The sequence below is a fragment of the Dryobates pubescens genome, chromosome 33 (genome assembly GCF_014839835.1).
Source record: "Dryobates pubescens isolate bDryPub1 chromosome 33, bDryPub1.pri, whole genome shotgun sequence".
Classification (NCBI taxonomy): Eukaryota; Metazoa; Chordata; class Aves; order Piciformes; family Picidae; genus Dryobates; species Dryobates pubescens.
Window position 1 is genome coordinate 475,674 of NC_071644.1, and position 25,545 is coordinate 501,218.

General features: G+C 65.5%; 1 protein-coding gene across 2 annotated transcripts in view; it reads left to right on the forward strand.

Moving 5' to 3' along the window:
• Positions 1-25,545, forward strand: part of EPHB2 (EPH receptor B2) — a 169,790-nt gene that overhangs the window by 42,010 nt on the left and 102,235 nt on the right. For both annotated transcript variants that reach the window (XM_054175737.1, XM_054175739.1), the window contains exons 2-3: positions 2,390-2,454; positions 8,635-9,319. In XM_054175737.1, coding sequence (XP_054031712.1) covers positions 2,390-2,454; positions 8,635-9,319 — 750 coding nt within the window. The remainder of the gene's footprint in view (positions 1-2,389; positions 2,455-8,634; positions 9,320-25,545) is intronic.

Here is a 25,545-nt window from a genome sequence, read left to right on the forward strand (position 1 = left end):
CCATCCTGTGCTTTTCACAGCACCACTCAAAGGCTTGGCTTGGAAGGGAGCTCAAAGCTCAGCCAGCTCCAGCCCCCTGCCATGGGCAGGGACCCCTCCCCCCAGCCCAGGTTGCTCAGGGCCTCATCCAGCCTGGCCCTGAGCCCCTCCAGGCAGGGTACAGCCACAGCCTCCCTGGGCAGCCTGTGCCAGAGTCTCCCCAGCCTCACTGCCAAGGATTTCTTCCTCATCTCCAGTCTCAGTCTCCTCTCTCCCAGCTCAAAGCCATTGTTCCTCATCCTGGCACTCCCAGCCCTTGTCCAGAGTCCCTCCCCAGCTCTCCTGGAGCCCTTCAGGTGCTGGAAGGCTGCTCTGAGGTCTCCCTGGAGCCTGCTCCTCTCCAGGCTGAGCAGCCCAGCTCCCTCAGCCTGCCTCCCAGCAGCTCCAGGCCTCTGAACCCTTTTTGCCAAGGGGGGGAAGGTGCAGATGAAGCTTTGGGGAATTCCTGCAGGGTGCTGGGGGTGAGGAGCAGCTCCAGGATGTGGTCACAGCCAGCAGGGCTCCATCCCCGTGGTGGCTGTGGCAGGTGGCACTGGCTGTGGGGTTATGGGGAGGTGGTGGCTGGAGAGCCTGACCCTGTTGGCCTTCTGGTTGCTCACTGGCAGTGAGCTGGCACAGAGTGGGCACTGATCCTGTGCAGGAGGTGCTGTGCTGGGAGCTGCAGAGCCCTAACCCAGGGCTGCTCCCCTGCCTCCTGCAGCAGCTGGGGGGACAGGGAAGCTGGCAGCTGCAAGCCTGGGTGTGCAGTGGATGCTTTCCAGCATCCCTCCAGGCTCAGGTGGCATCCTGTGTGCAGTGCTGGCATCAGGGGCTGGCATTTCTTCTTCTGTGGGCACCACCTAGGTCTCAGCCACAGGACCACAGGCCTGGACTGTCTGTGCCACTTTGCCTGAGTCCAGCCTCAGTGTGCTGAGCCCTTTGGGCATGGTCTCCAGCCTCCCTCTCCTGGATGCTGGCCTGGTGTCCTCTCTTCTGAGCATGCCAGCAGTGGGCATGGGGCAGAAAAGCCCCCAGGCTGCAGTGAGCTTGTGAGGGCAGACCTGAGGGTGGAGAGCTGCCCAGGCTGGGGGCACCACCGCTGGAGGTGTCTGTCCAGTGTGGCTCTGGGGGGGCTGTCTGGCCTGGGGTGCCATGACCTGGACATCCCTTCCAGTGCCACCAGTGCAGCTGGGCCCAAGCTGCTGCTGCTTGCAATGGCAATTCCCCAGTGCTGGGAGGCTGAGGAGCTGCAGAGAGGCTGAGGAGCAGCTGAGAGAGCTGGGAGTGTTCAGCCTGGATCAGAGGAGGCTGAGGGAGACCTCATTGCTCCCTGCAGCTCCCTGAGAGGAGGCTGGAGCCAGGTGGGGGTTGGGCTCTGCTCCCTGGTCTGAGGTTGAAGTTTGGACTTGGTGAGGTGTTTAGGAAGAGCCTGGCTGAGGCCCTTGGTGCCAGGGTTGAGTTGATCAGATGGTGCTGGGTGAGAGGTTGGACTTGGTGATCTCTGAGCTCTTGTCCACACTGGTTAATTCTATTCTATTCTATTCCATTCCATTCCATTCCATTCCATTCCATTCCATTCCATTCCATTCCTCTTGGAGGCCTTCTCCAGCCCAAACAATTCTGATTCTGTGGTTTGCTGCCCCTGTGGCTTAGGGAAGCTTCTCCTCTGTGCTGCTCACTGGAGGCATCTCCTGACCTGTGTCAGCCCCAGTCAGCTGGGAGCTCAGCTTCCACCTTGCTTCCATTCCCCACTGCTCTCAAGCCCTGCAGGTGCTGCTCCCTGCCCCGTGCCGAGGGCGCTGCCTGCCTGAGGCTGCCGAGAGAGGAGTACCCCCCTGTGGGGAAGGAAGTGGCATGGGGGAAGCCTGCTCAGACTTGGCTCCTCACCTGCTGCCCTGATGCTGGGGTTTGAGGAGGAAGCTCCGGCTGGGCAGGCAGGAGAGCAAGGGCCACCCAGCCCTGCAGGAGGCAGGAGGGCCAGGGAGCGATGGGCAGAGGGAGGGGAAACGATCACAGAGCAGAGCTGGCTGGAGGAGACCTCCAGGCTCCCCCAGCCCAGCCCTGCAGGCTCAGCACCAAGCCATGGCCCTAAGCCCCAGGCCCACAGCTGCTGGAACCCCCCCAGGGCTGGGCACTGCAGCACTGCCCTGGGCAGACCATTCCAGGGCTGAGATCCCTGCCAGGGCAGAAACCTTTCCTGGTTCCAGCCTGAGCCTGCCCAGATGTGTGGAGGGGCTGCAGCCTGGCCGGGGGCTGGGGGCAGCCTGGGCTCAGTGGCTGCAGTCCTGGGCTGCTCTCCACCTCTCTCCCCCTCAGCAGCCTGAGCTCATTCCCCACACAGCCTCTGACTCCTTCTTTCCTCTCCCTGCAGAGACTCTGATGGACTCCACCACAGCCACGGCCGAGCTGGGCTGGACAGTGCATCCTCCCTCAGGGGTGAGTCAGCTGCGGCCGGGGGGCCGGGACCTGCCCCGGGGGGGCCGGGACCTGCCCCGGGGTCTGCTGCTGCACAGGAGCAGAGCTGCTCTGACCCAGCCACGGGCAGCCCCTGCAGCAGAGTGCCTGGGCCACGAGGAGAGGTCTCAGTGGGGCACAGCAGAGCAGAGCTGAGGGCTCCAGGGGGCAGAGCAGCCCAGGGCTGGGGGGTGCAGCTCCCACCCTGCCGGCAGGGTGCTTAGGAGCATCCTCTCCCTCCAGCTGCCCTGCAGCCACTGGGAGGTCAGGGAGGGGAAGAAACAAAGGGCCAAGGCCACTGTGGCTGTCCCCAGTGCCTCAGTGGCTGTCCCAGTGCCTGGCACAGCAGACAGGGCAGAGGGCACTGCCTGGCACTCACAGCACAGAGGGCTGAGGGCACTGCCTGGCACTCACAGCAGACAGGGCTGAGGGCACTGCCTGGCACTCACAGACAGGGCTGAGGGCACTGCCTGGCACTCACAGCACAGAGGGCTGAGGGCACTGCCTGGCACTCACAGCAGACAGGGCTGAGGGCACTGCCTGGCACTCACAGACAGGGCTGAGGGCACTGCCTGGCACTCACAGCAGACAGGGCAGAGGGCACTGCCTGGCACTCACAGCAGACATGGCTGAGGGCACTGCCTGGCACTCTCAGACAGGGCTGAGGGCACTGCCTGGCACTCACAGCACAGAGGGCTGAGGGCACTGTCTGGCACTCACAGCAGACAGGGCAGAGGGCACTGCCTGGCACTCTCAGACATGGCTGAGGGCACTGCCTGGCACTCTCAGACAGGGCAGAGGGCACTGCCTGGCACTCACAGCAGACAGGGCTGAGGGCACTGCCTGGCACTCGCAGCACAGAGGGCTGAGGGCACTGCCTGGCACTCACAGACAGGGCAGAGGGCACTGCCTGGCACTCACAGCACAGAGGGCTGAGGGCACTGCCTGGCACTCACAGACAGGGCAGAGGGCACTGCCTGGCACTCACAGCAGAGAGGGCTGAGGGCACTGCCTGGCACTCACAGCACAGAGGGCTGAGGGCACTGCCTGGCACTCACAGGGCAGAGGGCACTGCCTGGCACTCACAGACAGGGCAGAGGGCACTGCCTGGCACTCACAGCAGACAGGGCTGAGGGCACTGCCTGGCACTCACAGCAGACAGGGCTGAGGGCACTGCCTGGCACTCTCAGACAGGGCTGAGGGCACTGCCTGGCACTCTCAGACAGGGCTGAGGGCACTGCCTGGCACTCACAGCACAGAGGGCTGAGGGCACTGCCTGGCACTCACAGCAGAGAGGGCTGAGGGCACTGCCTGGCACTCACAGCAGACAGGGCTGAGGGCACTGCCTGGCACTCGCAGCACAGAGGGCTGAGGGCACTGCCTGGCACTCACAGACAGGGCTGAGGGCACTGCCTGGCACTCACAGCAGACAGGGCTGAGGGCACTGCCTGGCACTCGCAGCACAGAGGGCTGAGGGCACTGCCTGGCACTCACAGCAGAGAGGGCAGAGGGCACTGCCTGGCACTCGCAGCACAGAGGGCTGAGGGCACTGCCTGGCACTCGCAGCACAGAGGGCTGAGGGCACTGCCTGGCACTCACAGCAGACAGGGCTGAGGGCACTGCCTGTGGGTGGCAGCCAAGCAGCTGTGTGGCCAAGCCCTGCACCCCTGGCAGCTCGGGGGGGGGATGTTTGCTGGCTCAGCAGTGGCTGTGCCTGTGCTTGAGCAGTGCCAAGAGTGCCCTGAGCTGCATGCCAAGGCCACCCAGAGCAGAGTGCTTCGGAGGGGAGCTGGGACAAGGCTCTGCCTCCCTGCTCCTCCCCTGCCCCAAACCTGGAGCCACTGCAGGGCCTGCCTGGGGCACGGAGGGGCTGCAGAGCCTCCTGCCCAGCCCTGCCTGTGCCAGCTGGCAGCAGCCTGGAGCCCACTGCCCTGCTCCCTTGTGCCTGGGGGGCAGGGCCTGGTGTGCAGAGCTGCTGGCTCAGGCTGCCCCCTGCCCACCCCCTGCAGAGGCTGGGGGAAGGTTTGTGCAGAGCTCACCCAAGGCTTGCAGCCAGCCCCCAGCCCAGGCTGCCCTGGCAGAGGCAAGGAGGGGGCCAAGAAGAGCCTCCAGGAAGAGATGAGAGCTGCTGCTGGGCAGCACTGCCACTGCCACCCTGCTCCCCCAGTGCCAGGCTGAGCATGGCCCAGCTGCCAAGGGGGTCTGATGGGCACACACAGAGGGGGTTGGGCACACGGGGGGGGGTGATGGGCACACAGTGGGGGTGATGGGCACGCAGAGGGGGGTGTTGGGCACACGGGGGGGGGGGGTGATGGGCCCACAGTGGGGGTGATGGGCACACAGTGGGGGTGATGGGCACGCAGAGGGGGGTGTTGGGCACGCAGAGGGGGGTGATGGGCACGCAGAGGGGGGGTGTTGGGCACGCAGAGGGGGGTGTTGGGCACGCAGAGGGGGGTGTTGGGCACACGGGGGGGGGGTGATGGGCACACAGTGGGGGTGATGGGCACACAGTGGGGGTGATGGGCACGCAGAGGGGGGTGTTGGGCACGCAGAGGGGGGTGTTGGGCACACAGAGGGGGTGTTGGGCATGCAGAGGGGGGGTGTTGGGCACGCAGAGGGGGGTGATGGGCCCACAGTGGGGGTGATGGGCACGCAGAGGGGGGGTGTTGGGCACGCAGAGGGGGGTGATGGGCACACAGAGGGGGGTGTTGGGCACACGGGGGGGGGGGTGATGGGCACACAGTGGGGGTGATGGGCACGCAGAGGGGGGTGTTGGGCACGCAGAGGGGGGGTGTTGGGCACACAATGGGCCGGAGCAGGGGTCAAGTCCTTTTCTCTCCCGGCCCAGCCTCCCCTGTCGGCAGCCTTCCCATCTGTGCAGCGCTGCCGGCTGCCGGCCCCGCGTAATGAGCCCCGCGGCTGCTGGGGGCCGGCTCCCCCCGGCCATTGTGCTGCTGCCTGCCTTTGAGCTCCCGGCGCTTAATTAGAGAGCCGGCAGCCTGGGAGAGGCTGCTCATTAAGCGGCGAGGACGCGCAGGGGCTGCCGTGCGGGGCTGACTTTGTCTCCCAGCTGAGAGGAGGGAGCTGGGAGCCCCCCCCCCCGGCCCTGCTCCCTGCTGCAGGGGGGTGGCAGGATGCCGGGGGCCGCTCCCGGGGCCCCTCTCCCTCTCGCAGCGGGGAGATGCCAGCTGGAAAGTCCAGCGCTGCTGGTGGCATCGTCTCCTGTCCCCACCTGCAGGCAGGTGCCCAGGGGGATGCGGCACTGGTGGTGCCCTGCAGGCTGCCTGGCTCAGCTGGTGACGCTGCCCTGCCTTCAGAGCTGCTCCCAGTGGGGCAGGACAGGGCAGGGCATCCCCCCAGTGGGGCAGGACAGGGCAGAGCATCCCCCCAGTGGGGCAGGACAGGGCAGAGCATCCCCCCAGTGGGGCAGGACAGGGCAGAGCATCCCCCCAGTGGGGCAGGACAGGGCAGGGACAGGACAGGGCAGAGCATCCCCCCAGTGGGGCAGGACAGGGCAGGGACAGGACAGGGCAGAGCATCCCCCCAGTGGGGCAGGACAGGGCAGAGCATCCCCCCAGTGGGGCAGGACATGCCCTCATCCCCCCAGTGGGGCAGGGGCAAGGCTGGGTGCAGCCAGCATCCCCTGGACGATGAAAGCTGCTGGGTGCTCTGCTGGTTTATTGCCTCTTTGGTGATTCTCAGAGGTCCCAAAGCCCAAGCAGTTGTTTTTCCCCTGCTGCCATGGCACTTGTAAGTGTCCCCATGGCACTGGCAGGTGTCCCCATGGCACTTGTAAGTGTCCCCATGGCACTGGCAGGTGTCCCCATGGCACTGGCAGGTGTCCCCATGGCACTGGCAGGTGTCCCCAGGCCCTGCCTGCATCATCCCTGAGCTGCATCCCTTCCACCATGTGCCGAGGGCTGAGCTCTTGAGGCTCCTGTCCTGAGCCCTCCCTGGGGAGCGTGGCTGGGGTCAGGGCAGCACTGGGCACCCCTGCCCGTGGTGGCTGAGCTGCTGCCTGGGAGCAGGTGTCAGGAGGGCTGCAGGTGAGGCAGAGGCAGGGCAGAAGCAGGGCAGGGCAGGGCAGGAATTGCTTCCCTGTGCCTTGCCCTCAATTTTTCCATCCCCCTCCCAACCAGTGCCCTAAAATCTGGGGAGATCCTGCAGTTTTCCACTGGTACAACAAATGCATTTGTGGCCAAGCAAGCAGCTGCTGGCTCTGTGCTTGGAGGATGCTCTCCTCCTCCCCAGCCGCGGCAGCAGACTCGCAGCCGCTGCCAGTCAGAAGTGGTTGGAGCTGTTTGGGGATCTTCCCTGACAGCCTTCTGTTGGGCTGTTAGCCTTGATGTGCGAGGAGCAATCTGTCTCCCATCTCCTGGGCCTCCCTCTGCAGTCCTGGATGCCCTTGTGAGGCTGTTGGCAGGCTGAGGGGCTGGGGGTGCTCTGCTTCTGCAGGGTCTCCCTTGCAGACCTCGCTGCTGGGGCTGCTGCTGGACCCAGGCTGTGCTGCCCCCCCTGCCCTGCCCTGCCCTGCCCTGGGTCCAAGGGAAGGCTGTGCCCAGGGCTTCAGGTCCGTGGGAAACAGCTCAGCTTCCACTTGAGCAGCTCTGTGAACAAGTTCCTGAGCTGTTCCAGCTGGCTGGGGCTGTGTCACAGGCTGGCTGCACCCTGCTGCCTCCTGCCAGCGTCACGAGGGTGCTGTGCCCGGGGAGGGGGCAGCACGGGGAGGTGCTCTGCCTGCCAGAAAGGGGAGAGGTGCTCTGGGGAGCCAGTGAAAGGTTCTCCTCCCATGAAAGACCCTGTCCTGTCGGTGCTTGCCACAGGGGAGTGCTGGCTGTTCCCAGGCTGCAGGGCTGCCCCAAGGTCTCCCCTGAGCGTGGAGGCGACCTCAGGCACTGAAGGATCTGGGGAAGGGCAGAGAGCTGGGGAGGGCTGGGAGGTGTCACAGCAGCCCACAGCTCTGTGGAGAATCCTCCAGAGCTGGCAGTCAGCTGTTAGTCAGCCTGGGGGAGCCTGGGCTGAGCTTCAGCTGTGAGCTGTCTTGCTGAGGTGGTTACCGCAGCCTGCAGGACATCACCGGGGCCGGTGCAGCACAGCTGGGGCCGGGGCCTGTGCACACCTGCAGGAGGAACCCCAAAGCATGGTGACCCTTGAAGGGGAAGGGGTGAGGGCTGCCAACAGGATCCAGCCCAGCATCTCCCTTTCTGGATACTCAGTGGGGTCAGGGAGTCTCCCATAGAGCTTCCCCTGGGGCCAGGCTGCCGGCTGCCACCCCTGGTGCAGTTTGTGCTGCCTGCCACGGCTGTAACAGCAGCCCTGGGAGCTGCTAAAGACATCCCTGCCTGCAGAGGAGGGGCATGGCCCCGCCGTGCCCTGCCCCCCGGCAGAGCTGCTCTGCCCTAACCCCGGCCGTGGGGCACGGTGCTGCTGGCAGGGAGATGGCCCCGAGCTCTGCTGGGGGCTGGGCTCACCTTGTGCCCGCAGTGCGGAGCCTGCCTGGGGTGCAGAGCCAGGCAGAGGGTGCTGGGCACCAGTGGGGCTGCCTGTTGTGAGGAGGCTCAGGAGAGACCTTATTGCTGTCCACAGCTCCCTGAAGGGAGGTTGGAGCCAGCTGGGGGTTGGTCTCTTCTCCCAGGCAACCAGCAGCAGAACAAGAGGACACAGTCTCAAGCTGTGCCAGGGGAGGTTCAGGCTGGATATTAGGAAGAAATTCTTCCCAGCAAGAGAGATTGGCCCTTGGGATGTGCTGCCCAGGGAGGTGGTGGAGTCCCTGTCCCTGGAGGTGTTTAGGAAGAGCCTGGATGAGGCACTCGGAGCCAGGGTTTAGTTCACAGCTCACAGGATGTTAGGGGTTGGAAGGGACCTCCGAAGATCACCAAGTCCAACCCCCCTGCCAGAGCAGCTGATGAGGTGGTGCTGGGAGAGAGGTTGGCCTGGATGCCCTCGAAGGTCTTTTCCAACCTGCCCGAAGCCGGGGCTGGTTCTGTGCCGGGCGGGGCAGGAGGCGGGGCGGCCGGGCCGGGCCGGGCCGGGCCGGGGCTGGGGCCGGGGCTGGGGCCGGGGCCGGGGCCGGGGCCGGGCCCGGGGCGGGGAGGGCAGCGCAGGGGGGGTGCGGAAGCCGCGCCGGGAGCAGCCCTTTGACGCCGTCTGTCCTGCCGGCAGTGGGAGGAGGTGAGCGGCTACGACGAGAACATGAACACCATCCGCACCTACCAGGTGTGCAACGTCTTCGAGTCCAGCCAGAACAACTGGCTGCGCACCAACTACATCCGGCGGCGCGGCGCCCACCGCATCCACGTCGAGATGAAGTTCTCGGTCCGCGACTGCAGCAGCATCCCCAACGTCCCCGGCTCCTGCAAGGAGACCTTCAACCTCTACTACTTCGAGTCGGACTTTGACTCGGCCACCAAGACCTTCCCGAGCTGGATGGAGAACCCCTGGATGAAGGTGGACACCATCGCGGCCGACGAGAGCTTCTCGCAGGTGGACCTGGGCGGCCGGGTGATGAAGATCAACACGGAAGTGCGCAGCTTCGGGCCCGTCTCCAGGAGCGGCTTCTACTTGGCCTTCCAGGACTACGGGGGCTGCATGTCGCTGATCGCCGTCCGCGTCTTCTACCGCAAGTGCCCGCGGGTCGTCCAGAACGGCGCCGTCTTCCAGGAGACCCTCTCGGGCGCCGAGAGCACCTCGCTGGTGGCGGCGCGGGGCACCTGCATCGCCAACGCCGAGGAGGTGGACGTGCCCATCAAGCTCTACTGCAACGGCGACGGCGAGTGGCTGGTGCCCATCGGGCGCTGCATGTGCCGCCCGGGCTACGAGTCGGCGGAGAACGGAACCGTCTGCAGAGGTAACCTGCGGCCCGGCGCCGCGCTCCCGCCCCGCGCTCCCGGCGCCGCGCTCCCGCGCTCCCGCCCCGCGCTCCCGGCGCCGCGCTCCCGCGCTCCCGCCCCGCGCTCCCGGCCCGCGCTCCCGCCCCGCGCTCCCGGCGCCGCGCTCCCGCGCTCCCGGCCCCGCGCTCCCGGCCCCACGCTCCCGGCCCGCGCTCCCGCGCTCCCGGCGCCGCGCTCCCGCCCCGCGCTCCCGCCCCGCGCCTGCTGCCGCTCACAGCTGAGCCTCCCAGCGGGCACCTCCCTGGGCACAGGGGGGAGAGGAGAGCGTCTGGGGAGGCTGAGAGCTTCCTCAGCTCCTCGCGTCCTGCCCTGGGCTCATCTGTCCCTTGCAGAGGCTCTGCGTTGCCTCTGGGTCCTCAGAGCCACCAGGTCCAGGGATGCTGCCCTGAGCCCTCAGAGCCACCAGGTCCAGGGATGCTGCCCTGAGCCCTCAGAGCCACCAGGTCCAGGGATGCTGCCCTGAGCCCTCAGAGCCACCAGGTCCAGGGGTGCTGGCCTGGGCTCTCAGTGCCACCAGGTCCAGGGATGTTGGCCTGGGCTCTCAGTGCCACCAGGTCCAGGGGTGTTGGCCTGGGCTCTCAGTGCCACCATGTCCAGGGGTGCTGGCCTGGGCTCTCAGTGCCACCATGTCCAGGGGTGCTGGCCTGAGCCCTCAGTGCCACCAGGTCCAGGGATGCTGCCCTGAGCCCTCAGTGCCACCAGGTCCAGGGGTGCTGGCCTGAGCCCTCAGTGCCACTAGGTCCAGGGGTGCTGGCCTGGGCTCTCAGTGCCACCATGTCCAGGGGTGCTGGCCTGAGCCCTCAGAACCACCAGGTCCAGGGGTGCAGGCCTGTTGCTGCTGTCCTCTGTCCAGGCCCCGCAGGGACACACGTGTGTGTAGCCCTGGTGCATGTCCCTGATCTGCAGTCACCTCCCAAAACGGAGGGGCTGCTGTCCCTTTGGCTGGTACCCTGTGTCTTGGTGTGGGCTGAAATGCTTCTGGGGTGAGGGGGGCAGGAGTGCAGGTTCCCAAAGGTGATGTGGTGAGAGGGAGCAAGCTCTCTGCAGCTTTTCTCTGGTGATGACCCAGGGTGGGACATGGTCACAGGTTGTTCAGGCACAGCATGGGAGCCTCTGGTCCCTGAGCTCCCTCAGCTGTCAGAGGTCTCCTGCCCTGCAGATGTTGTCCTGCCCCTGTAGATGTTCAGAGCAGCCTCTGGGAGCACCTGCTCAGAGCAGCTCAGCACCATGAAGCCAGCGTGGGCCTGAGCTATCAAGGGACTCTGTACCACATGTGGGCTTGGGGTGATGGAGAGAAGGCTCTTCTCTGCCCTGCCCTGGCTGAACATCAATATCCCAAGAGAGTATTGCTGGCATTGGCACTGAGCAGGGCTGGGCAGCCTCTGGCAGCAGGTCCAGAGGGGTTGGTGGTTACTGCAGAGCACAAGGAGGGAGCTGCCTCCTCCTGTCTTGCAGTGGGAAGAGGCAGCATCAAGCAGGCACGGGGAAGGTGCTGGTGGTGGGGAGCTGGACTCTCCAGAGAGGGGAAGGGACAGTCTCTGGCATGCTTGGTTGGGACTGCAGGTCGATGGTCCCCTTGGAGGTTGTGCCATGTCTCCTGCTGGTGCCTGGGTGCTCATGCACCGAGCTACAGGTCCTGATGTGCCGTGAGTGTCATTTCCTGTGTGTGCTGTGAGCTGCTCCTCGCTGGGCCGCTGAAGGTCTCTTGGCCCCGAGCTGGGGCTGATCAAGGGTCCTCCAGCGGCGGCAGGGACAGTGCCGGGGCCAGGGAGGCAGCGGTGGCTGTGCTCCGCCGGCAGGCAGGACAGAGGTTTCGCGGTGCCTGAGCGGAGCGTTCCCAGCACCCCCAGGAAGCCGAAGTGATTGATGTCAGCTTCTCCATCCCAGCCTGGCCTTTCCCTCCCGAGCAGACCCGGCCCTGCCCAGCTCTTTGCTCTGATGCACCTACGGCTGCTCGGGGCTGCCCGCCCCTGCTGCCAGCCCGGCCGAGGGACGGTCCCTGCCTGTGCCCCGCGGCTGCCGGGGCTCCGTGTGCGGAGCCGGAGGGGCCGGGAGGGGAGGCAGAGCGGGCGGGAGCTGGGGGCCGAGGTGGAGGGAAGGCAGAGCGGGAGGGAGAGTCCAGGTCTCGTCTTTGTCTGTGCAGCAGCCGCAGCAGCAGGATTTTGGGAGGTCCGGTACCTCGGCAGCTGCTGCTGCAGCCGGTGCTGGCGTGCGCCCGGCCCCGCGCTCCCCGCACTCATCAATCACGCCGCGGCCGGCAGACCACCGTCTCCGTGGGGCAGCTGGCTCCGGGGCCGCGCTGCCTCCCCCTCCCCCTCCCCTCCCTTTCGCCTTCGCCGTCTTCCCTTTCCCCTTCCCCGTCCCGTGTGGAGCTGTGCGCTCAGGGCAGGATGGGCCCCAGGGCTGTGCCAGGCCGGGACACCCCCTGCAGCTTCCCCCGGCAGCCCCCAGAAGAGGAGCGAGGACTGGGAGAGGAGCCAGCCCCGAGGCTGGCAGGACAGATTTAGCATCCCCAGCCTCGCCCAGCCCCCACAGCGAGCCCCGCCGAGGGCTGGGGAGGGGGCTGGTCACCTCGAGGCTCCGCTGCCCAGCTCAGCCGGACAAAGGGGTGCGGGGGGATGTGTGTGTGTGGGGGTGCAGCCCCGCGTCCTGCGCAGCCCCCCTGCTCTGCCCGCCCCGGTCCCCGCGGCCGAGCCGTGCTGCGGGGGCTCCCTCGTACATGTGGCCGGCAGGTTTGGTCGTGTTCGCGGGGCTGGGAGGGAATCTGGGCCCCCTTCCAGAAGCAAAACAAAAGCAAATCCGAGCTGGCTTCGGCGGCAGAGCGCTCTCGCAGGGCTCGGGCACCCCGGCGGCCGCGCCGGGGAGCTGCCTCCCCGTCCCTGCCCCCCGAGGGGTCCCGGCGGCCGCGGGCACGGCGAGCGGCGGCTGTGCCCCGGGGGGGCCGGAGGCGCTGGGCTTTCTGCGGAGGGCTGCTCCGCGCCGGGAGCCTGCGGGGGGATATTTATGGGGGAAGTTCATGCATCTAACAGCTTAAGCTCCTCTAAGCTTGCGGCCCCAGCACAAAAGGATTTGGGAGCAGTTAACAATTCTGTGTGGTTAAGAGATTTTCATTTTGCTAGGCCTTGCTGGCCAACCCCGCAGGGCCCTGCGAGGGGCTGCCTGCCGCTTCCCCCCTCCCCACCTCCCCATCCCCCCCCCCCCCGCTCCTTTCTGCTGCGCTGGCGAGGGGCTCCATGCGCCTCCCCCAGCCCCATCCTCCCGCTTCTCCGCTTCACCTTCCCCTGCTCCCTGCCTGCCTCTTTCTTCTCCATCTCCCTGTTCTTTGTCTGCTGCCTCCCCCTCACCCCGCCCGTCCCTCCCATGCAGCACACCGAGCGCATTGGCTCCGCTCCGCAGCGCGGCAGAGCCATTGTGCTGCTGCTCCCTGCTTGGGCTGGACGGGGGCGAGAGCTGCCTGCCAGGGTCTCTGCCTGCTCAGGGGGGGCTGGTCCCAGCTCTCCAACCCTGCCTCCAGCCTCTCTCCATCTTTGGAGGTCATCTGCCCCTGCGTCCGCTCACCGTGCTCGCGGCAGCCTCTCCTTTGTTGCACCGATGCAGCACAGAGTGCAGGGAGCCCTGGTCCTGCTGTGGTGGCAGGGGATGGGGCTTGCCCTGCAGGGCTGCCTGTGACGCTGTCTTGCTGTCAGAGCCGTGTGCCACCACCCCTGAGGGTCACTGGGGAGGAGAGGAGCTGCTGGTGTGCTGGGCACGGGGGAGACCTGTTCCCCGAGGTGGTCTCTAGGAGATCCAGGCTGCCACCTGCCTTCTCCAGCTCAAGGTGGAGCTGGGCCACCCCCCTGCAGAGCCTGAGGGGTCAGTAGTGTGTCCCCTTAGGAGCCTGCACTGCCTTCCTCCTGTTCCTTCCCTGGGCAGCAGAGCCAGGAGAGAGGATCTGAGCACAGCTCCAGCACCCAGCCTGGTGCTGGTCTTGTCAAGCTCCACCACAGCCCAGTCCCACCCCCTCCCCAGCTGCTCCTGGCCCAAGCCTGTGTCTAAAGGGAGAAGGGTGACCTGCAGGGTGGCTGCTGCAGCAGGCTGGTGCCTGGGCACCCCAGCCTGGGGCTGTACAGGGCTGGCTGGTAGCTTCTGGTGGGGCTGTGCCCTCTGGGTGTGAGTCCTGCAGGTGATGGCCCTCCCTTGCTCTGCTTTCCTGTTGGTCTGAGGTCCAGCACAGCAGATCTGCCACCACCCTGCTGCGTGCTGGGGCTGTGGGTGCAGCAGCAGTGGTGCCAGGGGCTCACAGAGTCACAGCATGGGTTGGGTGGAAAGGGACCTCAAGCATCAGCCAGTTCCAAGCCCCTGCCGTGGGCTCAGAGCATTTCCTCCACTGCAGAGGTGTGGGAGGCAGTGGGGATCTGTCCCAGCTGTCAGAGTGGGGCAGGGCTGTGCCAAGGGCTGGGGGGGGCTGTGCAGCTCTCTGCTGTGCTGCAGGAGGCTGTGTCCTGGCTGCCTTGCACCCACATCCCATCCGTCTGGGAGGCTGTTTGTGGCCCCAGGCCTGGCTTGGGTCTGACAATGCTGGACCCAGCCACAGCCTGTAAGCCCCTAGGGCTGCTGAAGTCCTTGCAGGCAGCAGTGCAGGTGGGGCTGCTGCAGGCACTGCCACTTGTGATGGGAGAAAGTTCCCAGAGCTGGAGAAGTGCTCAGTGAGGCTTCCCTGTGCTCCCCCTGCGCCGGGCTGCCCCTCGCCCTTGTACCGCAGGGACCCCGATCCACCTCCACAGCTCTGCTTCCTCTGGGCCTGTTGGAGAGTGCTCCTTGGGCCCTGCTCCTCTGGTAGGGTTTTTGCTCTTCCCAGCCTTGGCACTGCTGGAGCAGAATCCCTGTGCCCCAGTGATCAGCTGGGTGCCAGGGGGGATGCTGAGATTTCCCTCCCCCCCCCCTTTGCTTTAACCATTTGGGCAGTGGTGTTTCTCTGGGTCCTCCTGAAGGATCCTCATCCTTCCCAGTGGGGCTGGGAGCAGATCAGAGCTGTGGTCCAGATCCTTGTCCCTGGAGGTGTGGCCAGCCCCATGCTGGTGGTGCAGTGCACATCCCTTGCCCTGCAGCCCCAGCTGTGCTCCAGGAGCTCATCAGCTTCAGTGTTCACACTGCAGCTTCCCTGGCAGCAGCTGAATTGGTTGGGAAGGCTCTGGATGTTCTCCTGGGTCATTGCCATGCCAGCAGGGCCAGGAGGTGACCATCCCCCTGTGCTCAGCGCTGGGCAGGCCACAGCTGGAGTGCTGTGCTCAGCCCTGGGCCCTCCCTGCAGGAAGGACATTGAGGGGCTGGAGGTGTCCAGAGCAGGGCAGCCAGGCTGGAGAAGGGCCTGGAGCCCCTGGGCTGGAGGAGGGCTGAGGGAGCTGGGGGGGTTGAGGCTGGAGGAGAGGAGGCTGAGGGAGACCTCCTTGCTCTCTGCAGCTCCCTGCAGGGAGGTTGGGGTGAGGAGGGGGCAGCCTCTGCTCCTTGGTGCCCAGGGCCAGGAGCAGAGGCAGTGGTTCCAAGCTGCCCCAGGGGAGGCTGAGGCTGGAACCAGGAAAGGTTTCTGCCCTGGCAGGGATCTCAGCCCTGGAATGGTCTGCCCAGGGCAGTGCTGCAGTGCCCAGCCCTGGGGGGGTTCCAGCAGCTGTGGGCCTGGGGCTTAGGGCCATGGCTTGGTGCTGAGCCTGCAGGGCTGGGTGCAGGGCTGGGCTGGGGGAGCCTGGAGGCCTCTTCCAAGCAGCTCTGCTCTGTGTCTGTGATCCTGTGACTGAGGCCAAGGTGGAGCAGCCCAGAGGCAGGGCCCAGCTCTGCTGGCTGGAGCAGAAGCAGCTCTGCCCTGCAGAGCCTCCCTGCTCAGAGCTGAGTGCAGCAGGGGTCTGCTGGCCAGGCCTGGGTGTGCTGAGTGTGTGCCAGGGGGTGGCTGAGCTCTGAGCTCTGCAGCAGCATTGCTGTGCAGGCAGCAGTGTGGCTGTGCCCTGGGACCTCTCTGCCACTCTGGGCACTGCAGCAGACCCCAGGCCAGGCTGAACTGCCCTGCTCTGTGTCCCACAGCCACATACAGGTCAGTGCCACTCTTCCTACCTCCCTGCCAGCCTTTCTTTTCCCGCTGGGAGGGTGGCAGAGCCCTGGAGCAGGCTGCCCAGAGAGGCTGTGGAGTCTCCTGCTCTGGGGAGCTTCAGAACCCTGTGTGACCTGCCCTGGGTGGTCCTGCTCTGCAGGGGGCTCGGGGTGGATGATCTCTGGGGGTCTCTTCCAACCCCCAGGGTGCTGTGGTGTGCTGAGCTGAGCCTGGGGCTGGCACAGCCTTATTTGTCTGGCACTGAGGCTGCTGTGGCAGCCCTAAAATAGCCAAGGCTGCCTGCTGTGACAAATGGCTTTCTGCAGCCCCTCTGGGCACCCCACAGCCTCCCAGCTGTGCAGGGGGAGCCTTAGCTGTCCCCTGCTCCACCAGCCACCTCCTTGGCAGCCCTGGGCTGGGTGCCACCCTGTCAGCCTGCTTTGGCAGTGATTAGGAGCTGAGTTGCTGCTGGAATGGGAAGCATTCCCCCATGCTCCCCGAAGCTGCTGACATCACCTGGCTCCCCCCCAAGCCCAGAGCAGGAATTTCTCTGCCTTTGCTGCAGGCTTCTTGACAGTGTGAATGCTCCCAGCCAGCCTCAGCTCCATCTCGTTGTGGCTGCTGCTCCCTGGGCTTCTCCCTCTCCTCCCTCTCTGTCTGGGACGTGTCTTGCTTCCCCCTGCTTTGATTCTGCTCCCTCCTGCTCCTTGCTGCCCCCTCCATGTTGTGAATCCAGCCAGGCTGTGGTGGGGACTGCAGCTGCTGGGCATTAGCTGCTCCCAGCCTGCTCAGTGCCCCCCGGAGCCAGGGCTGATGCCAGCCTGCCCTCTGCACGCTGCTGCCTGCTGCTTGGCCTTCTGAAGGCTGAGGCTGGAGCTGGGGGAGGCTGCCAGGGCAAGGAGGGGGCAGATGGGGGCTGGGCTGAGGCATCTGCTTCCTGGCAGGCTGAAGGCCCAGGAGGTGCCTCTGCCTTTGCACTGGTTAGGCTGCACCTCGAGTCCTGTGTCCAGCTCTGGGCCCCTCAGTTTAGGAAGGAGGTTGAGCTGCTGGAAGGTGTCCAGAGAAGAGCAACAAAGTTGGTGAGGGGTCTGGAGCACAGCCCTACGAGGAGAGGCTGAGGGAGCTGGGGTTGCTTAGCCTGGAGAGGAGGAGACTCAGGGGAGACCTCATTGCTCTCTCCAGCTCCCTGAAGGGAGGTTGTAGACAGACGGATGTTGGTCTCTTCTCCCAGGCAGCCAGCACCAGAACAAGAGGACACAGTCTCAGGCTGTGCCAGGGGAGGTTCAGGCTGGATGTTAGGAAGAAGTTCTACACAGAGAGAGTGATTGCCCATTGGAATGGGCTGCCTGGGGAGGTGGTGGAGTCACCATCACTGGAGGTGTTCAGGAGGAGACTTGATGGGGTGCTTGGTGCCATGGGTTAGTTGTTTGGGCGGTGTTGGATTGGTTGATGGGTTGGACTCGATGATCTTGAAGGTCTCTTCCAACCTGGTTTATTCTATGTATTCTATGCTGCCAGGGATGGTTGCAGGTGGTCCAGGGCTGGGGTGAGAATCTCCTGCCCATGCCTTGCCTGATCTCCCTGCTGGACAGCCCAGCTCAGAGCAGGAGGTGCTGCCTCTGGAGGACTAGACCTGCATGGCCCAAGGCAGGCAGAGGGCATGAGAGCTGCTTCCAAGGCAAGGGATGGGCTGAGGCCTTCCACAGAAGCCTTTCCATGGAATCACAGGAGCAGCCAGGTTGGAAAAGACCTCAGAGACATCCAGTCCAAGCCTTTCTCTGCAGAGAAGGGGGGAGATGAGGTTGTGCAGGACATGAGTGCTGCTGGTGAACAGCAGGAGCCTTGAGAGCCCTCCCAGCCCAGCTGTGAGGTGCAGGAAAGAGCCCAGCAGGCTGCAGGAGGGAATCCAAGAAGTGTGGAGGGGAACAGCAGATTCTCATCTGTGAGTGAGGGCAGGGCAGGAGTGCTGTGCTGGAGGGGAGAGGGAGGCCTGGAACCTGAGGCTCTGCCTCAGCTCTGTGCCTCAGCCCTGTGCCTCAGCCCTGTGCCTCAGCTCTGTCTCAGCTCTGTGCCTCAGCCCTGTGCCTCAGCCCTGTGCCTCAGCCCTGTGCCTCAGCTCTGTGCCTCAGCCCTGTGCCTCAGCTGTGCCTCAGCTGTGCCTCAGCCCTGTGCCTCAGCCCTGTGCCTCAGCTCTCTGCCTCAGCTGTGCCTCAGCTCTGTGCCTCAGCCCTGTGCCTCAGCCCTGTGCCTCAGCCCTGTGCCTCAGCTCTCTGCCTCAGCTGTGCCTCAGCTCTGTGCCTCAGCTCTGTGCCTCAGCCCTGTGCCTCAGCCCTGTGCCTCAGCTCTCTGCCTCAGCTGTGCCTCAGCCCTGTGCCTCAGCCCTGTGCCTCAGCTCTGTGCCTCAGCTCTGTGCCTCAGCTGTGCCTCAGCCCTGTGCCTCAGCCCTGTGCCTCAGCTCTGTGCCTCAGCTCTCTGCCTCAGCTGTGCCTCAGCCCTGTGCCTCAGCCCTGTGCCTCAGCTCTGTGCCTCAGCTCTCTGCCTCAGCTGTGCCTCAGCTCTGTGCCTCAGCCCTGTGCCTCAGCCCTGTGCCTCAGCTGTGCCTCAGCTGTGCCTCAGCCCTGTGCCTCAGCCCTGTGCCTCAGCCCTGTGCCTCAGCTCTGTGCCTCAGCTGTGCCTCAGCCCTGTGCCTCAGCCCTGTGCCTCAGCTCTGTGCCTCAGCTCTCTGCCTCAGCTGTGCCTCAGCCCTGTGCCTCAGCCCTGTGCCTCAGCTCTGTGCCTCAGCTCTGTGCCTCAGCTCTGTGCCTCAGCTGTGCCTCAGCCCTGTGCCTCAGCCCTGTGCCTCAGCCCTGTGCCTCAGCTGTGCCTCAGCTGTGCCTCAGCCCTGTGCCTCAGCCCTGTGCCTCAGCTCTGTGCCTCAGCTCTGTGCCTCAGCTCTGCCTCAGCCCTGTGCCTCAGCCCTGTGCCTCAGCCCTGTGCCTCAGCTCTGTGCCTCAGCCCTGTGCCTCAGCTCTGTGCCTCAGCCCTGTGCCTCAGCCCTGTGCCTCAGCTGTGCCTCAGCCCTGTGCCTCAGCCCTGTGCCTCAGCTCTGTGCCTCAGCTCTGCCTCAGCCCTGTGCCTCAGCCCTGTGCCTCAGCTCTGTGCCTCAGCCCTGTGCCTCAGCTCTGTGCCTCAGCCCTGTGCCTCAGCCCTGTGCCTCAGCTCTGTGCCTCAGCTCTCTGCCTCAGCTGTGCCTCAGCCCTGTGCCTCAGCCCTGTGCCTCAGCTCTGTGCCTCAGCTCTGTGCCTCAGCTGTGCCTCAGCCCTGTGCCTCAGCCCTGTGCCTCAGCTCTGTGCCTCAGCTGTGCCTCAGCTGTGCCTCAGCCCTGTGCCTCAGCTCTGTGCCTCAGCCCTGTGCCTCAGCCCTGTGCCTCAGCTCTGTGCCTCAGCTCTGTGCCTCAGCTCTGCCTCAGCCCTGTGCCTCAGCCCTGTGCCTCAGCTCTGTGCCTCAGCTGTGCCTCAGCTGTGCCTCAGCCCTGTGCCTCAGCTCTGTGCCTCAGCTGTGCCTCAGCCCTGTGCCTCAGCTCTGTGCCTCAGCTCTCTGCCTCAGCTGTGCCTCAGCCCTGTGCCTCAGCTCTGTGCCTCAGCCCTGTGCCTCAGCCCTGTGCCTCAGCCCTGTGCCTCAGCTGTGCCTCAGCCCTGTGCCTCAGCCCTGTGCCTCAGCCCTGTGCCTCAGCCCTGTGCCTCAGCTCTGTGCCTCAGCCCTGTGCCTCAGCTCTGTGCCTCAGCTCTACCTCAGCTCTGCCTCAGCCCTGTGCCTCAGCCCTGTGCCTCAGCTGTGCCTCAGCCCTGTGCCTCAGCCCTGTGCCTCAGCTCTGCCTCAGCTCTGTCTCAGCCCTGTGCCTCAGCTCTACCTCAGCTCTGTCTCAGCCCTGTGCCTCAGCTCTGTGCCTCAGCTCTGTGCCTCAGCTCTGCCTCAGCCCTGTGCCTCAGCTCTGCCTCAGCTCTGTGCCTCAGCCCTGTGCCTCAGCCCTGTGCCTCAGCTCTGTGCCTCAGCTCTGTGCCTCAGCCCTGTGCCTCAGCTCTGTGCCTCAGCCCTGTGCCTCAGCTCTGCCTCAGCTCTGTGCCTCAGCCCTGTGCCTCAGCCCTGTGCCTCAGCTCTGTGCCTCAGCTCTGTGCCTCAGCTCTGTGCCTCAGCCCTGTGCCTCAGCTCTGTGCCTCAGCCCTGTGCCTCAGCCCTGTGCCTCAGCTCTGCCTCAGCCCTGTGCCTCAGCTCTGTGCCTCAGCTCTGTGCCTCAGTTCTGCCTCAGCTCTGTGCCTCAGCTCTGTGCCTCAGTTCTGCCTCAGCTCTGTGCCTCAGCTCTGTGCCTCAGCTGTGCCTCAGCCCTGTGCCTCAGCCCTGCCTCAGCCCTGCCTCAGCCCTGTGCCTCAGCTCTGTGCCTCAGCCCTGTGTCTCAGCCCTGTGCCTCAGCTCTGTGCCTCAGCTCTGTGCCTCAGCCCTGTGTCTCAGCCCTGTGCCTCAGCTCTGTGCCTCAGCCCTGTGCCTCAGCTCTGTGCCTCAGCTCTGTGCCTCAGCTCTACCTCAGCTCTGTCTCAGCCCTGTGCCTCAGCTCTGTGTCTCAGCTCTGCCTCAGCTCTGCCTCAGCTCTGCCTCAGCCCTGTGTCTCAGCTCTGCCTCAGCCCTTCCTTCACTCTGCCCAAGGTTTTCTGCCCCAGAGCTGCAGGGGAAGCCTCTGTTCCCCTTCCTGCTTTGGGCCAGGTTTCTCCCCCTCCCCTTTCCTGGCTCCCCCATGCCCCAGAGCTTTCCTGTGGGCTTGGAGAGCAGAGGGGAGGGGGTGGTGAGGGCAGCCCCGGGGGGGCCTCCAGGGTAGGAGGAGGAGTGGTGTCCCCTCTGCCCCTCACCTGCACTGCTGCAGCCCTGCTGCACAGGAGGGCTCTGCTGGGGCTGCTGTCTGCAGCACTCCAGGAATCTGCCCCTGGCTCAGCCCTGCAGCTGGAGCAGCAGTCTGGCTCAAGGAGCACATTCCTGCTCTGGCTACACCCTTGCAGTGGGGCAGGGCTGCTCTGGCAGCAGCCCCCTGCCTTTCCTCCTGCCTCCCCTCCTCCCCAGGCCTCCCTTTCTTCTCTTTGCTTGCTTTTTTTCCCCCCTCTTCTGAGCAAAGTGGTAAACATTAATAGGACCTGGAATGAATAGCTGGGATCCAGGCCCAGGCTTCCAGGACTTTAACCCTTTCTTGCCATCAGATGGAGGCAATCTGCTGCTCTGCCCTGCTGTGGTTGGGGTTTTCTCCCTTCCAGTCAAGGTGCTCAGGGGTCAGGGGGGGCAGGCAGAGTCCCCACGAGGGGAATGTGCTTCACCATCCTTCAGTTGTGCTCAGGCCATCCCCAGCACAGAGCCAGGGCTGGAGAGCAGCCCTGTGCAGGAGGAGGGCTTGGAGGTGCTGGGTGATGAGGAGCTCACCATGGGCCAGCACTGAGCACTGCCAGCCCAGCCCCAGCCTGGCCTGGGCTGAGCCCCAGCAGGGTGGGCAGCAGGGGCAGGGAGGGGATTCTGCCCTCTGCTGTGCTCTGCTCACCCTCCCTGCAGGGCTGGGGCAGCTCTGGAGCCCTCAGCACAGCCAGGGAGCAGAGGAGGCCACAGCAGTGCTGGGAGGGTGGAAGCCCTCTGCTGGGAGGCCAGGCTGGGAGAGCTGGGCTTGGGCTGCCTGGAGAGGAGGAGGCTCCAGGGAGACCTTAGAGCAGCCTGCAGTAGCTGAAGGGGCTGCAGGAGAGCTGGGGAGGGGCTCTGGGCAAGGCCTGGGGGTGCCAGGACGAGCAGTGGTGGGTTCACACTGGGAGAAGCTGGGGTTAGCTGTTAGGAGGAGATTCTTCCCTGCTGGGGGTGAGGCTCTGGAGCAGGTTGTGCAGAGAGGATGTGGAGGCTTCCAGCCTGGAGGTGCTGAAGGATGGAGCAGGTTGCTCAGCCTGGGCTGGTGGGAGGGAAGGGGTCCCTGCCCATGGCAGGGGGCTGGAACTGGCTGAGCCTGAAGGTCCCTCCCAGCCCAACCCACTCTGACCTGAGGAGGATTGGACACAAGGATTTGTTTTCTTCCTTTGGGATTTTCCTGTGGGCTGGAGCCAGCCCCAGAGGCTACTGTGGGCAGCTGGGGGTGGGCAGTGGCCTCAGCCAGCTGTGGGGCAGGGGGGGCTGCTGTCAGGTGCTGCCTCTGGAGGAGCAGAGTGGCTCTGGCCCAGGGACACAGGGTAAAGACCTCGCAGAAAAGTTCAGTCTAGGAGCTGCCATTGAGCTTCATTGGCTCCAGGGAAGCTCTTCCTGGCTCCCCAGGTGCCTCAGAGCCATCCTCTGCCACTGGGCAGCAGGAACTGGATCCCCATAAAGGGGAGGGGATGGCAGCAGAGGGTCTGGCAGCTGCCCCAGGGCTGTGTGTGCACAGAGCAAGCTTCAGACAGCCTCAGGCTGGGTTTGACCCAGCAAGATCCACAGGGATTGCACTCTGGGAAGGAGACCTCCAGCTGGCTGAGGGCCCCAGACCTGGGTGGGGGTTGGACACCGTGGGGAAGGAGCTGTGAGGAGGAGGCTTCATGAGAGACAGGACAAGGGGAAGGGGTTGGAGCTGAGGCAGAGCAGGGGTAGAGTGGAGCTGAGGAAGAAGCTCTTCAGTAGGAGGCTGGGGAGGCTCTGGCCTGGGGAGGCTGTGGCTGCCTCCTGCCTGGGGGGGTTGAAGGCCAGGCTGGAGCAGCTGAGCCTGGTTGAGAGGTGTCCCTGGGCATGGCAGGGGGTGGAACTGGATGATCTTCAAGGTCCTTCCAACCCAACCCATTCTATGAACCTGCTCCCTGGTGGGGCTGAGGCTTCCTCCCTCCATCCCCTGGCATCTGGGGAAGTGGTGTCCAGGAACAGGAAACATCTCCTGTGGGGCTGAGAGCTGGGGCTGGGAGCTGGGAGCAGAGCAGCCTGAGGGCTGCCCTCAGTGCTGGGGATAAAGATGTGCAGGGCTGCAGCCAGGCTCTGCCCAGGGATGGCCAAGGGCAGCACAAGGGGCACTGGGGGCAGCTGGAGCAGAGGAGGAGCCACAGCAACAGGAGGGAAAAGTTTGTCCCTGTGAGGGTGACAGAGCCTGGAGCAGGCTGCCCAGAGAGGCTGTGGAGTCTCCTGCTCTGGAGAGCTTCCAACCCCTCCTGGATGTGTTCTGTGCCCTGCCCTGGGTGCTCTGCCCTGGCAGGGGCTGGGTGAGCTCTGGAGCTCCCTTCCAGCACTCTGTGATTTCAAGCCAGCAGCAGGCTCAGAGCCTCAGCAGCAGCAGGAGCTGAAGGCCATCAGCAGCATCCTGGGTGCTGGGCCCCAGCTGGCATTGTGCTGCCCTGGGTGGCTCTGGGGATGCTGCTGCTGACTTCTGGGGTGGCTGCAGGGGCAGCTGATGCAGTTCCAACAGCAAACAGCACAGGCAGTGCAGGCAGCTGCCTCACCCCTGCACCAGCTCCCCAGGAGGCTTTCTGCAGGGACACAGCCAGGGGCGGTGCGGTGCCAGGGGCGGTGCGGTGCCAAGGGGTGTGCAGTGCCAGGGGGTGTGCAGTGCCAGTGCAGTGCCAGTGCAGTGCCAGGGGTTGTGCAGTGCCAGGGGGTGGTGCAGTGCCAGGGGGTGTGCAGTGCCAGTGCAGTGCCAGGGCGTGCGCAGTGCCAGGGGGTGTGCAGTGCCAGTGCAGTGCCAGGGGCGGTGCAGTGCCAGGGCATGTGCAGTGCCTGTGCAGTGCCAGGACATGTGCAGTGCCAGGGGTGGTGCAGTACCAGGCGGTGCACATTGCCAGGCGGTGCACATTGCCAGGGGGTGTGCAGTGCCAGGGGGTGTGCAGTGCCAGTGCAGTGCCAGTGCAGTGCCAGGGGGTGTGCAGTGCCAGTGCAGTGCCAGTGCAGTGCCAGGGGGTGTGCAGTTCCAAGAAGTGTGCAGTGCCAGGGGGTGGTGCAGTGCCAGGGGGTGTGCAGTGCCAGGGGGTATGCAGTGCCAGTGCAGTGCCAGGGGCGGTGCAGTGCCAGGGCATGTGCAGTGCCTGTGCAGTGCCAGGACGTGTGCAGTGCCAGGGGTGGTGCAGTACCAGGCGGTGCACATTGCCAGGGGGTGTGCAGTTCCAAGAAGTGTGCAGTGCCAGGGGGTGTGCAGTGCCAGGGGCTGTGCAGTGCCAGTGCAGTGCCAGGAGAGGTGCAGTGCCAGGGGCTGTGCAGTGCCAGTGCAGTGGCAGGATGTGTGCAGTGCCTGTGCAGTTCCAGGAAGTGTGCAGTGCATGGGGTCTGCACCCCCTGGGGCCTGCAGTGCCAGTGGTGCAGGCTGGTGCCCAGGCAGTGCTCTGCAGTGAACATGAGCCTCTGGGAGGGCAACATCCAGAGGTCTGAGTGTCCAAGCCAGCTGTGCTCCAGCTGTGCTCCAGCTGTGCTGAGGGCCGCTGAGCCCAACAGGAGCGTGCAGGGCTGCAGCGTCACAGGGGAGCTGCTCCTCAGGACCTGGATGCAGGAGGTAGCCTGGGAGGCCCTGCAGCAGTAGCACCCCTGGCACTTGGGCTGGAGCCTCTGCCTGTGGGCATCAGCTGTGTGTGGGCATCAGCTCTATGTTAGCATCAGCTGTGTGTGGGCATCAGCTGTGTGTGGGCATCAGCTCTATGTTGGCATCAGCTGTGTGTGGGCATCACTTCTGTGTGGGCATCAGCTCTATGTTAGGATCAGCTGTGTGTGGGCATCAACTGTGTGTGGGCATCAGCTCCGTGGGGCATCACCTCCCTGTGGGCATCAGCTTTGTGTGCCCTGCAGCTTCCCTGGCAAGGCATCAGGGCTGTGGGTACCACTGCAGGGGGTGATGAGGGCAGGTCAGGGCAGGGGTGAGGCAGCAGCCCTGGCAGAGGGGGCACCCCTGGGCACAGAGGGGCAGCCTGGGCAGGCAGGAGGTGAATCCTTCCAGGCTGCTGCTGGGGCCTGGAACAGGCACAGCTGGCTCTGAGCTGCGGGCAGGCTGCTGGGGGTGGCAGGGGTTGTGCCCTGCTGGCAGCTGCCCTGCTGCATGCTGCCAGGGCTGCAGGTGTGCCAGGCTGTGCCTGCCGTGCCCTGTGCTTGTGTGGCACTGCCCTGGCACCTCCAGGGCTGCAGGGGTGCCCTGTGCGTGTGTGGCACTGCCCTGGCACTGCTGGGCTGCTGGTGTGCCAGGCTGTGCCTGCCGTGCCCTGTGCGTGTGTGGCACTGCCCTGGCACCTCCAGGGCTGCAGGGATGCCCTGTGCGTGTGTGGCACTGCCCTGGCACCTCCAGGGGTGCCCTGTGCGTGTGTGGCACTGCCCTGGCACCTCCAGGGCTGCAGGGGTGCCCTGTGCGCGTGTGGCACTGCCCTGGCAGGCCGGGCCGGGCCGAGCCGCGGGCAGGGCTGCGGCAGCGCCGAGCGCCGGAGCTGCGAGCAGCCTGGAGCTGCCTTTTGTCAGCGGCTGAGCTGCCTCCCAGCTCCTTTAATTAAAGACAATTACTGCTTTCAGGCCGCGCCGCGGCTCCGCTGCGCTGTTTGCAAACACACAGCTGCGGGAGGCGCCGAGCCCCGCTCCCGGCCCTGCCTCCCCGGAGCCCAGCGCAGCCTGCAGCGTCTGCAGCGCCTGCAGCGCCCCCCGCAGCTGGGCAGGGGCAGGGGCAGAGCCTGCGGGGGGCTCGGAGCTGCGGCGGAAACTCTGCAGGGCAGCCTGGAGCAGACCTCCCCTGCCCGTGTCCATCCCTCCCCTGCCCGTGTCCATCCTCCCCTGCCCGTGTCCATCCTCCCCTGCCCGTGTCCATCCTCCCCTGCCCGTGTCCAGCCCTCCCCTGCCCGTGTCCATCCTCCCCTGCCCGTGTCCAGCCCTCCCCTGTCCGTGTCCAGCCCTCCCCTGCCCGTGTCCATCCCTCCCCTGTCCGTGTCCAGCCCTCCCCTGCCCGTGTCCATCCTCCCCTGCCCGTGTCCATCCTCCCCTGTCCGTGTCCATCCCTCCCCTGCCCGTGTCCATCCTCCCCTGCCTGTGTCCATCCTCCCCTGCCCGTGTCCATCCCCCCCTGCCCGTGTCCATCCTCCCCTGCCCGTGTCCATCCTCCCCTGCCCGTGTCCATCCTCCCCTGCCCGTGTCCATCCCTCCCCTGTCCGTGTCCATCCCTCCCCT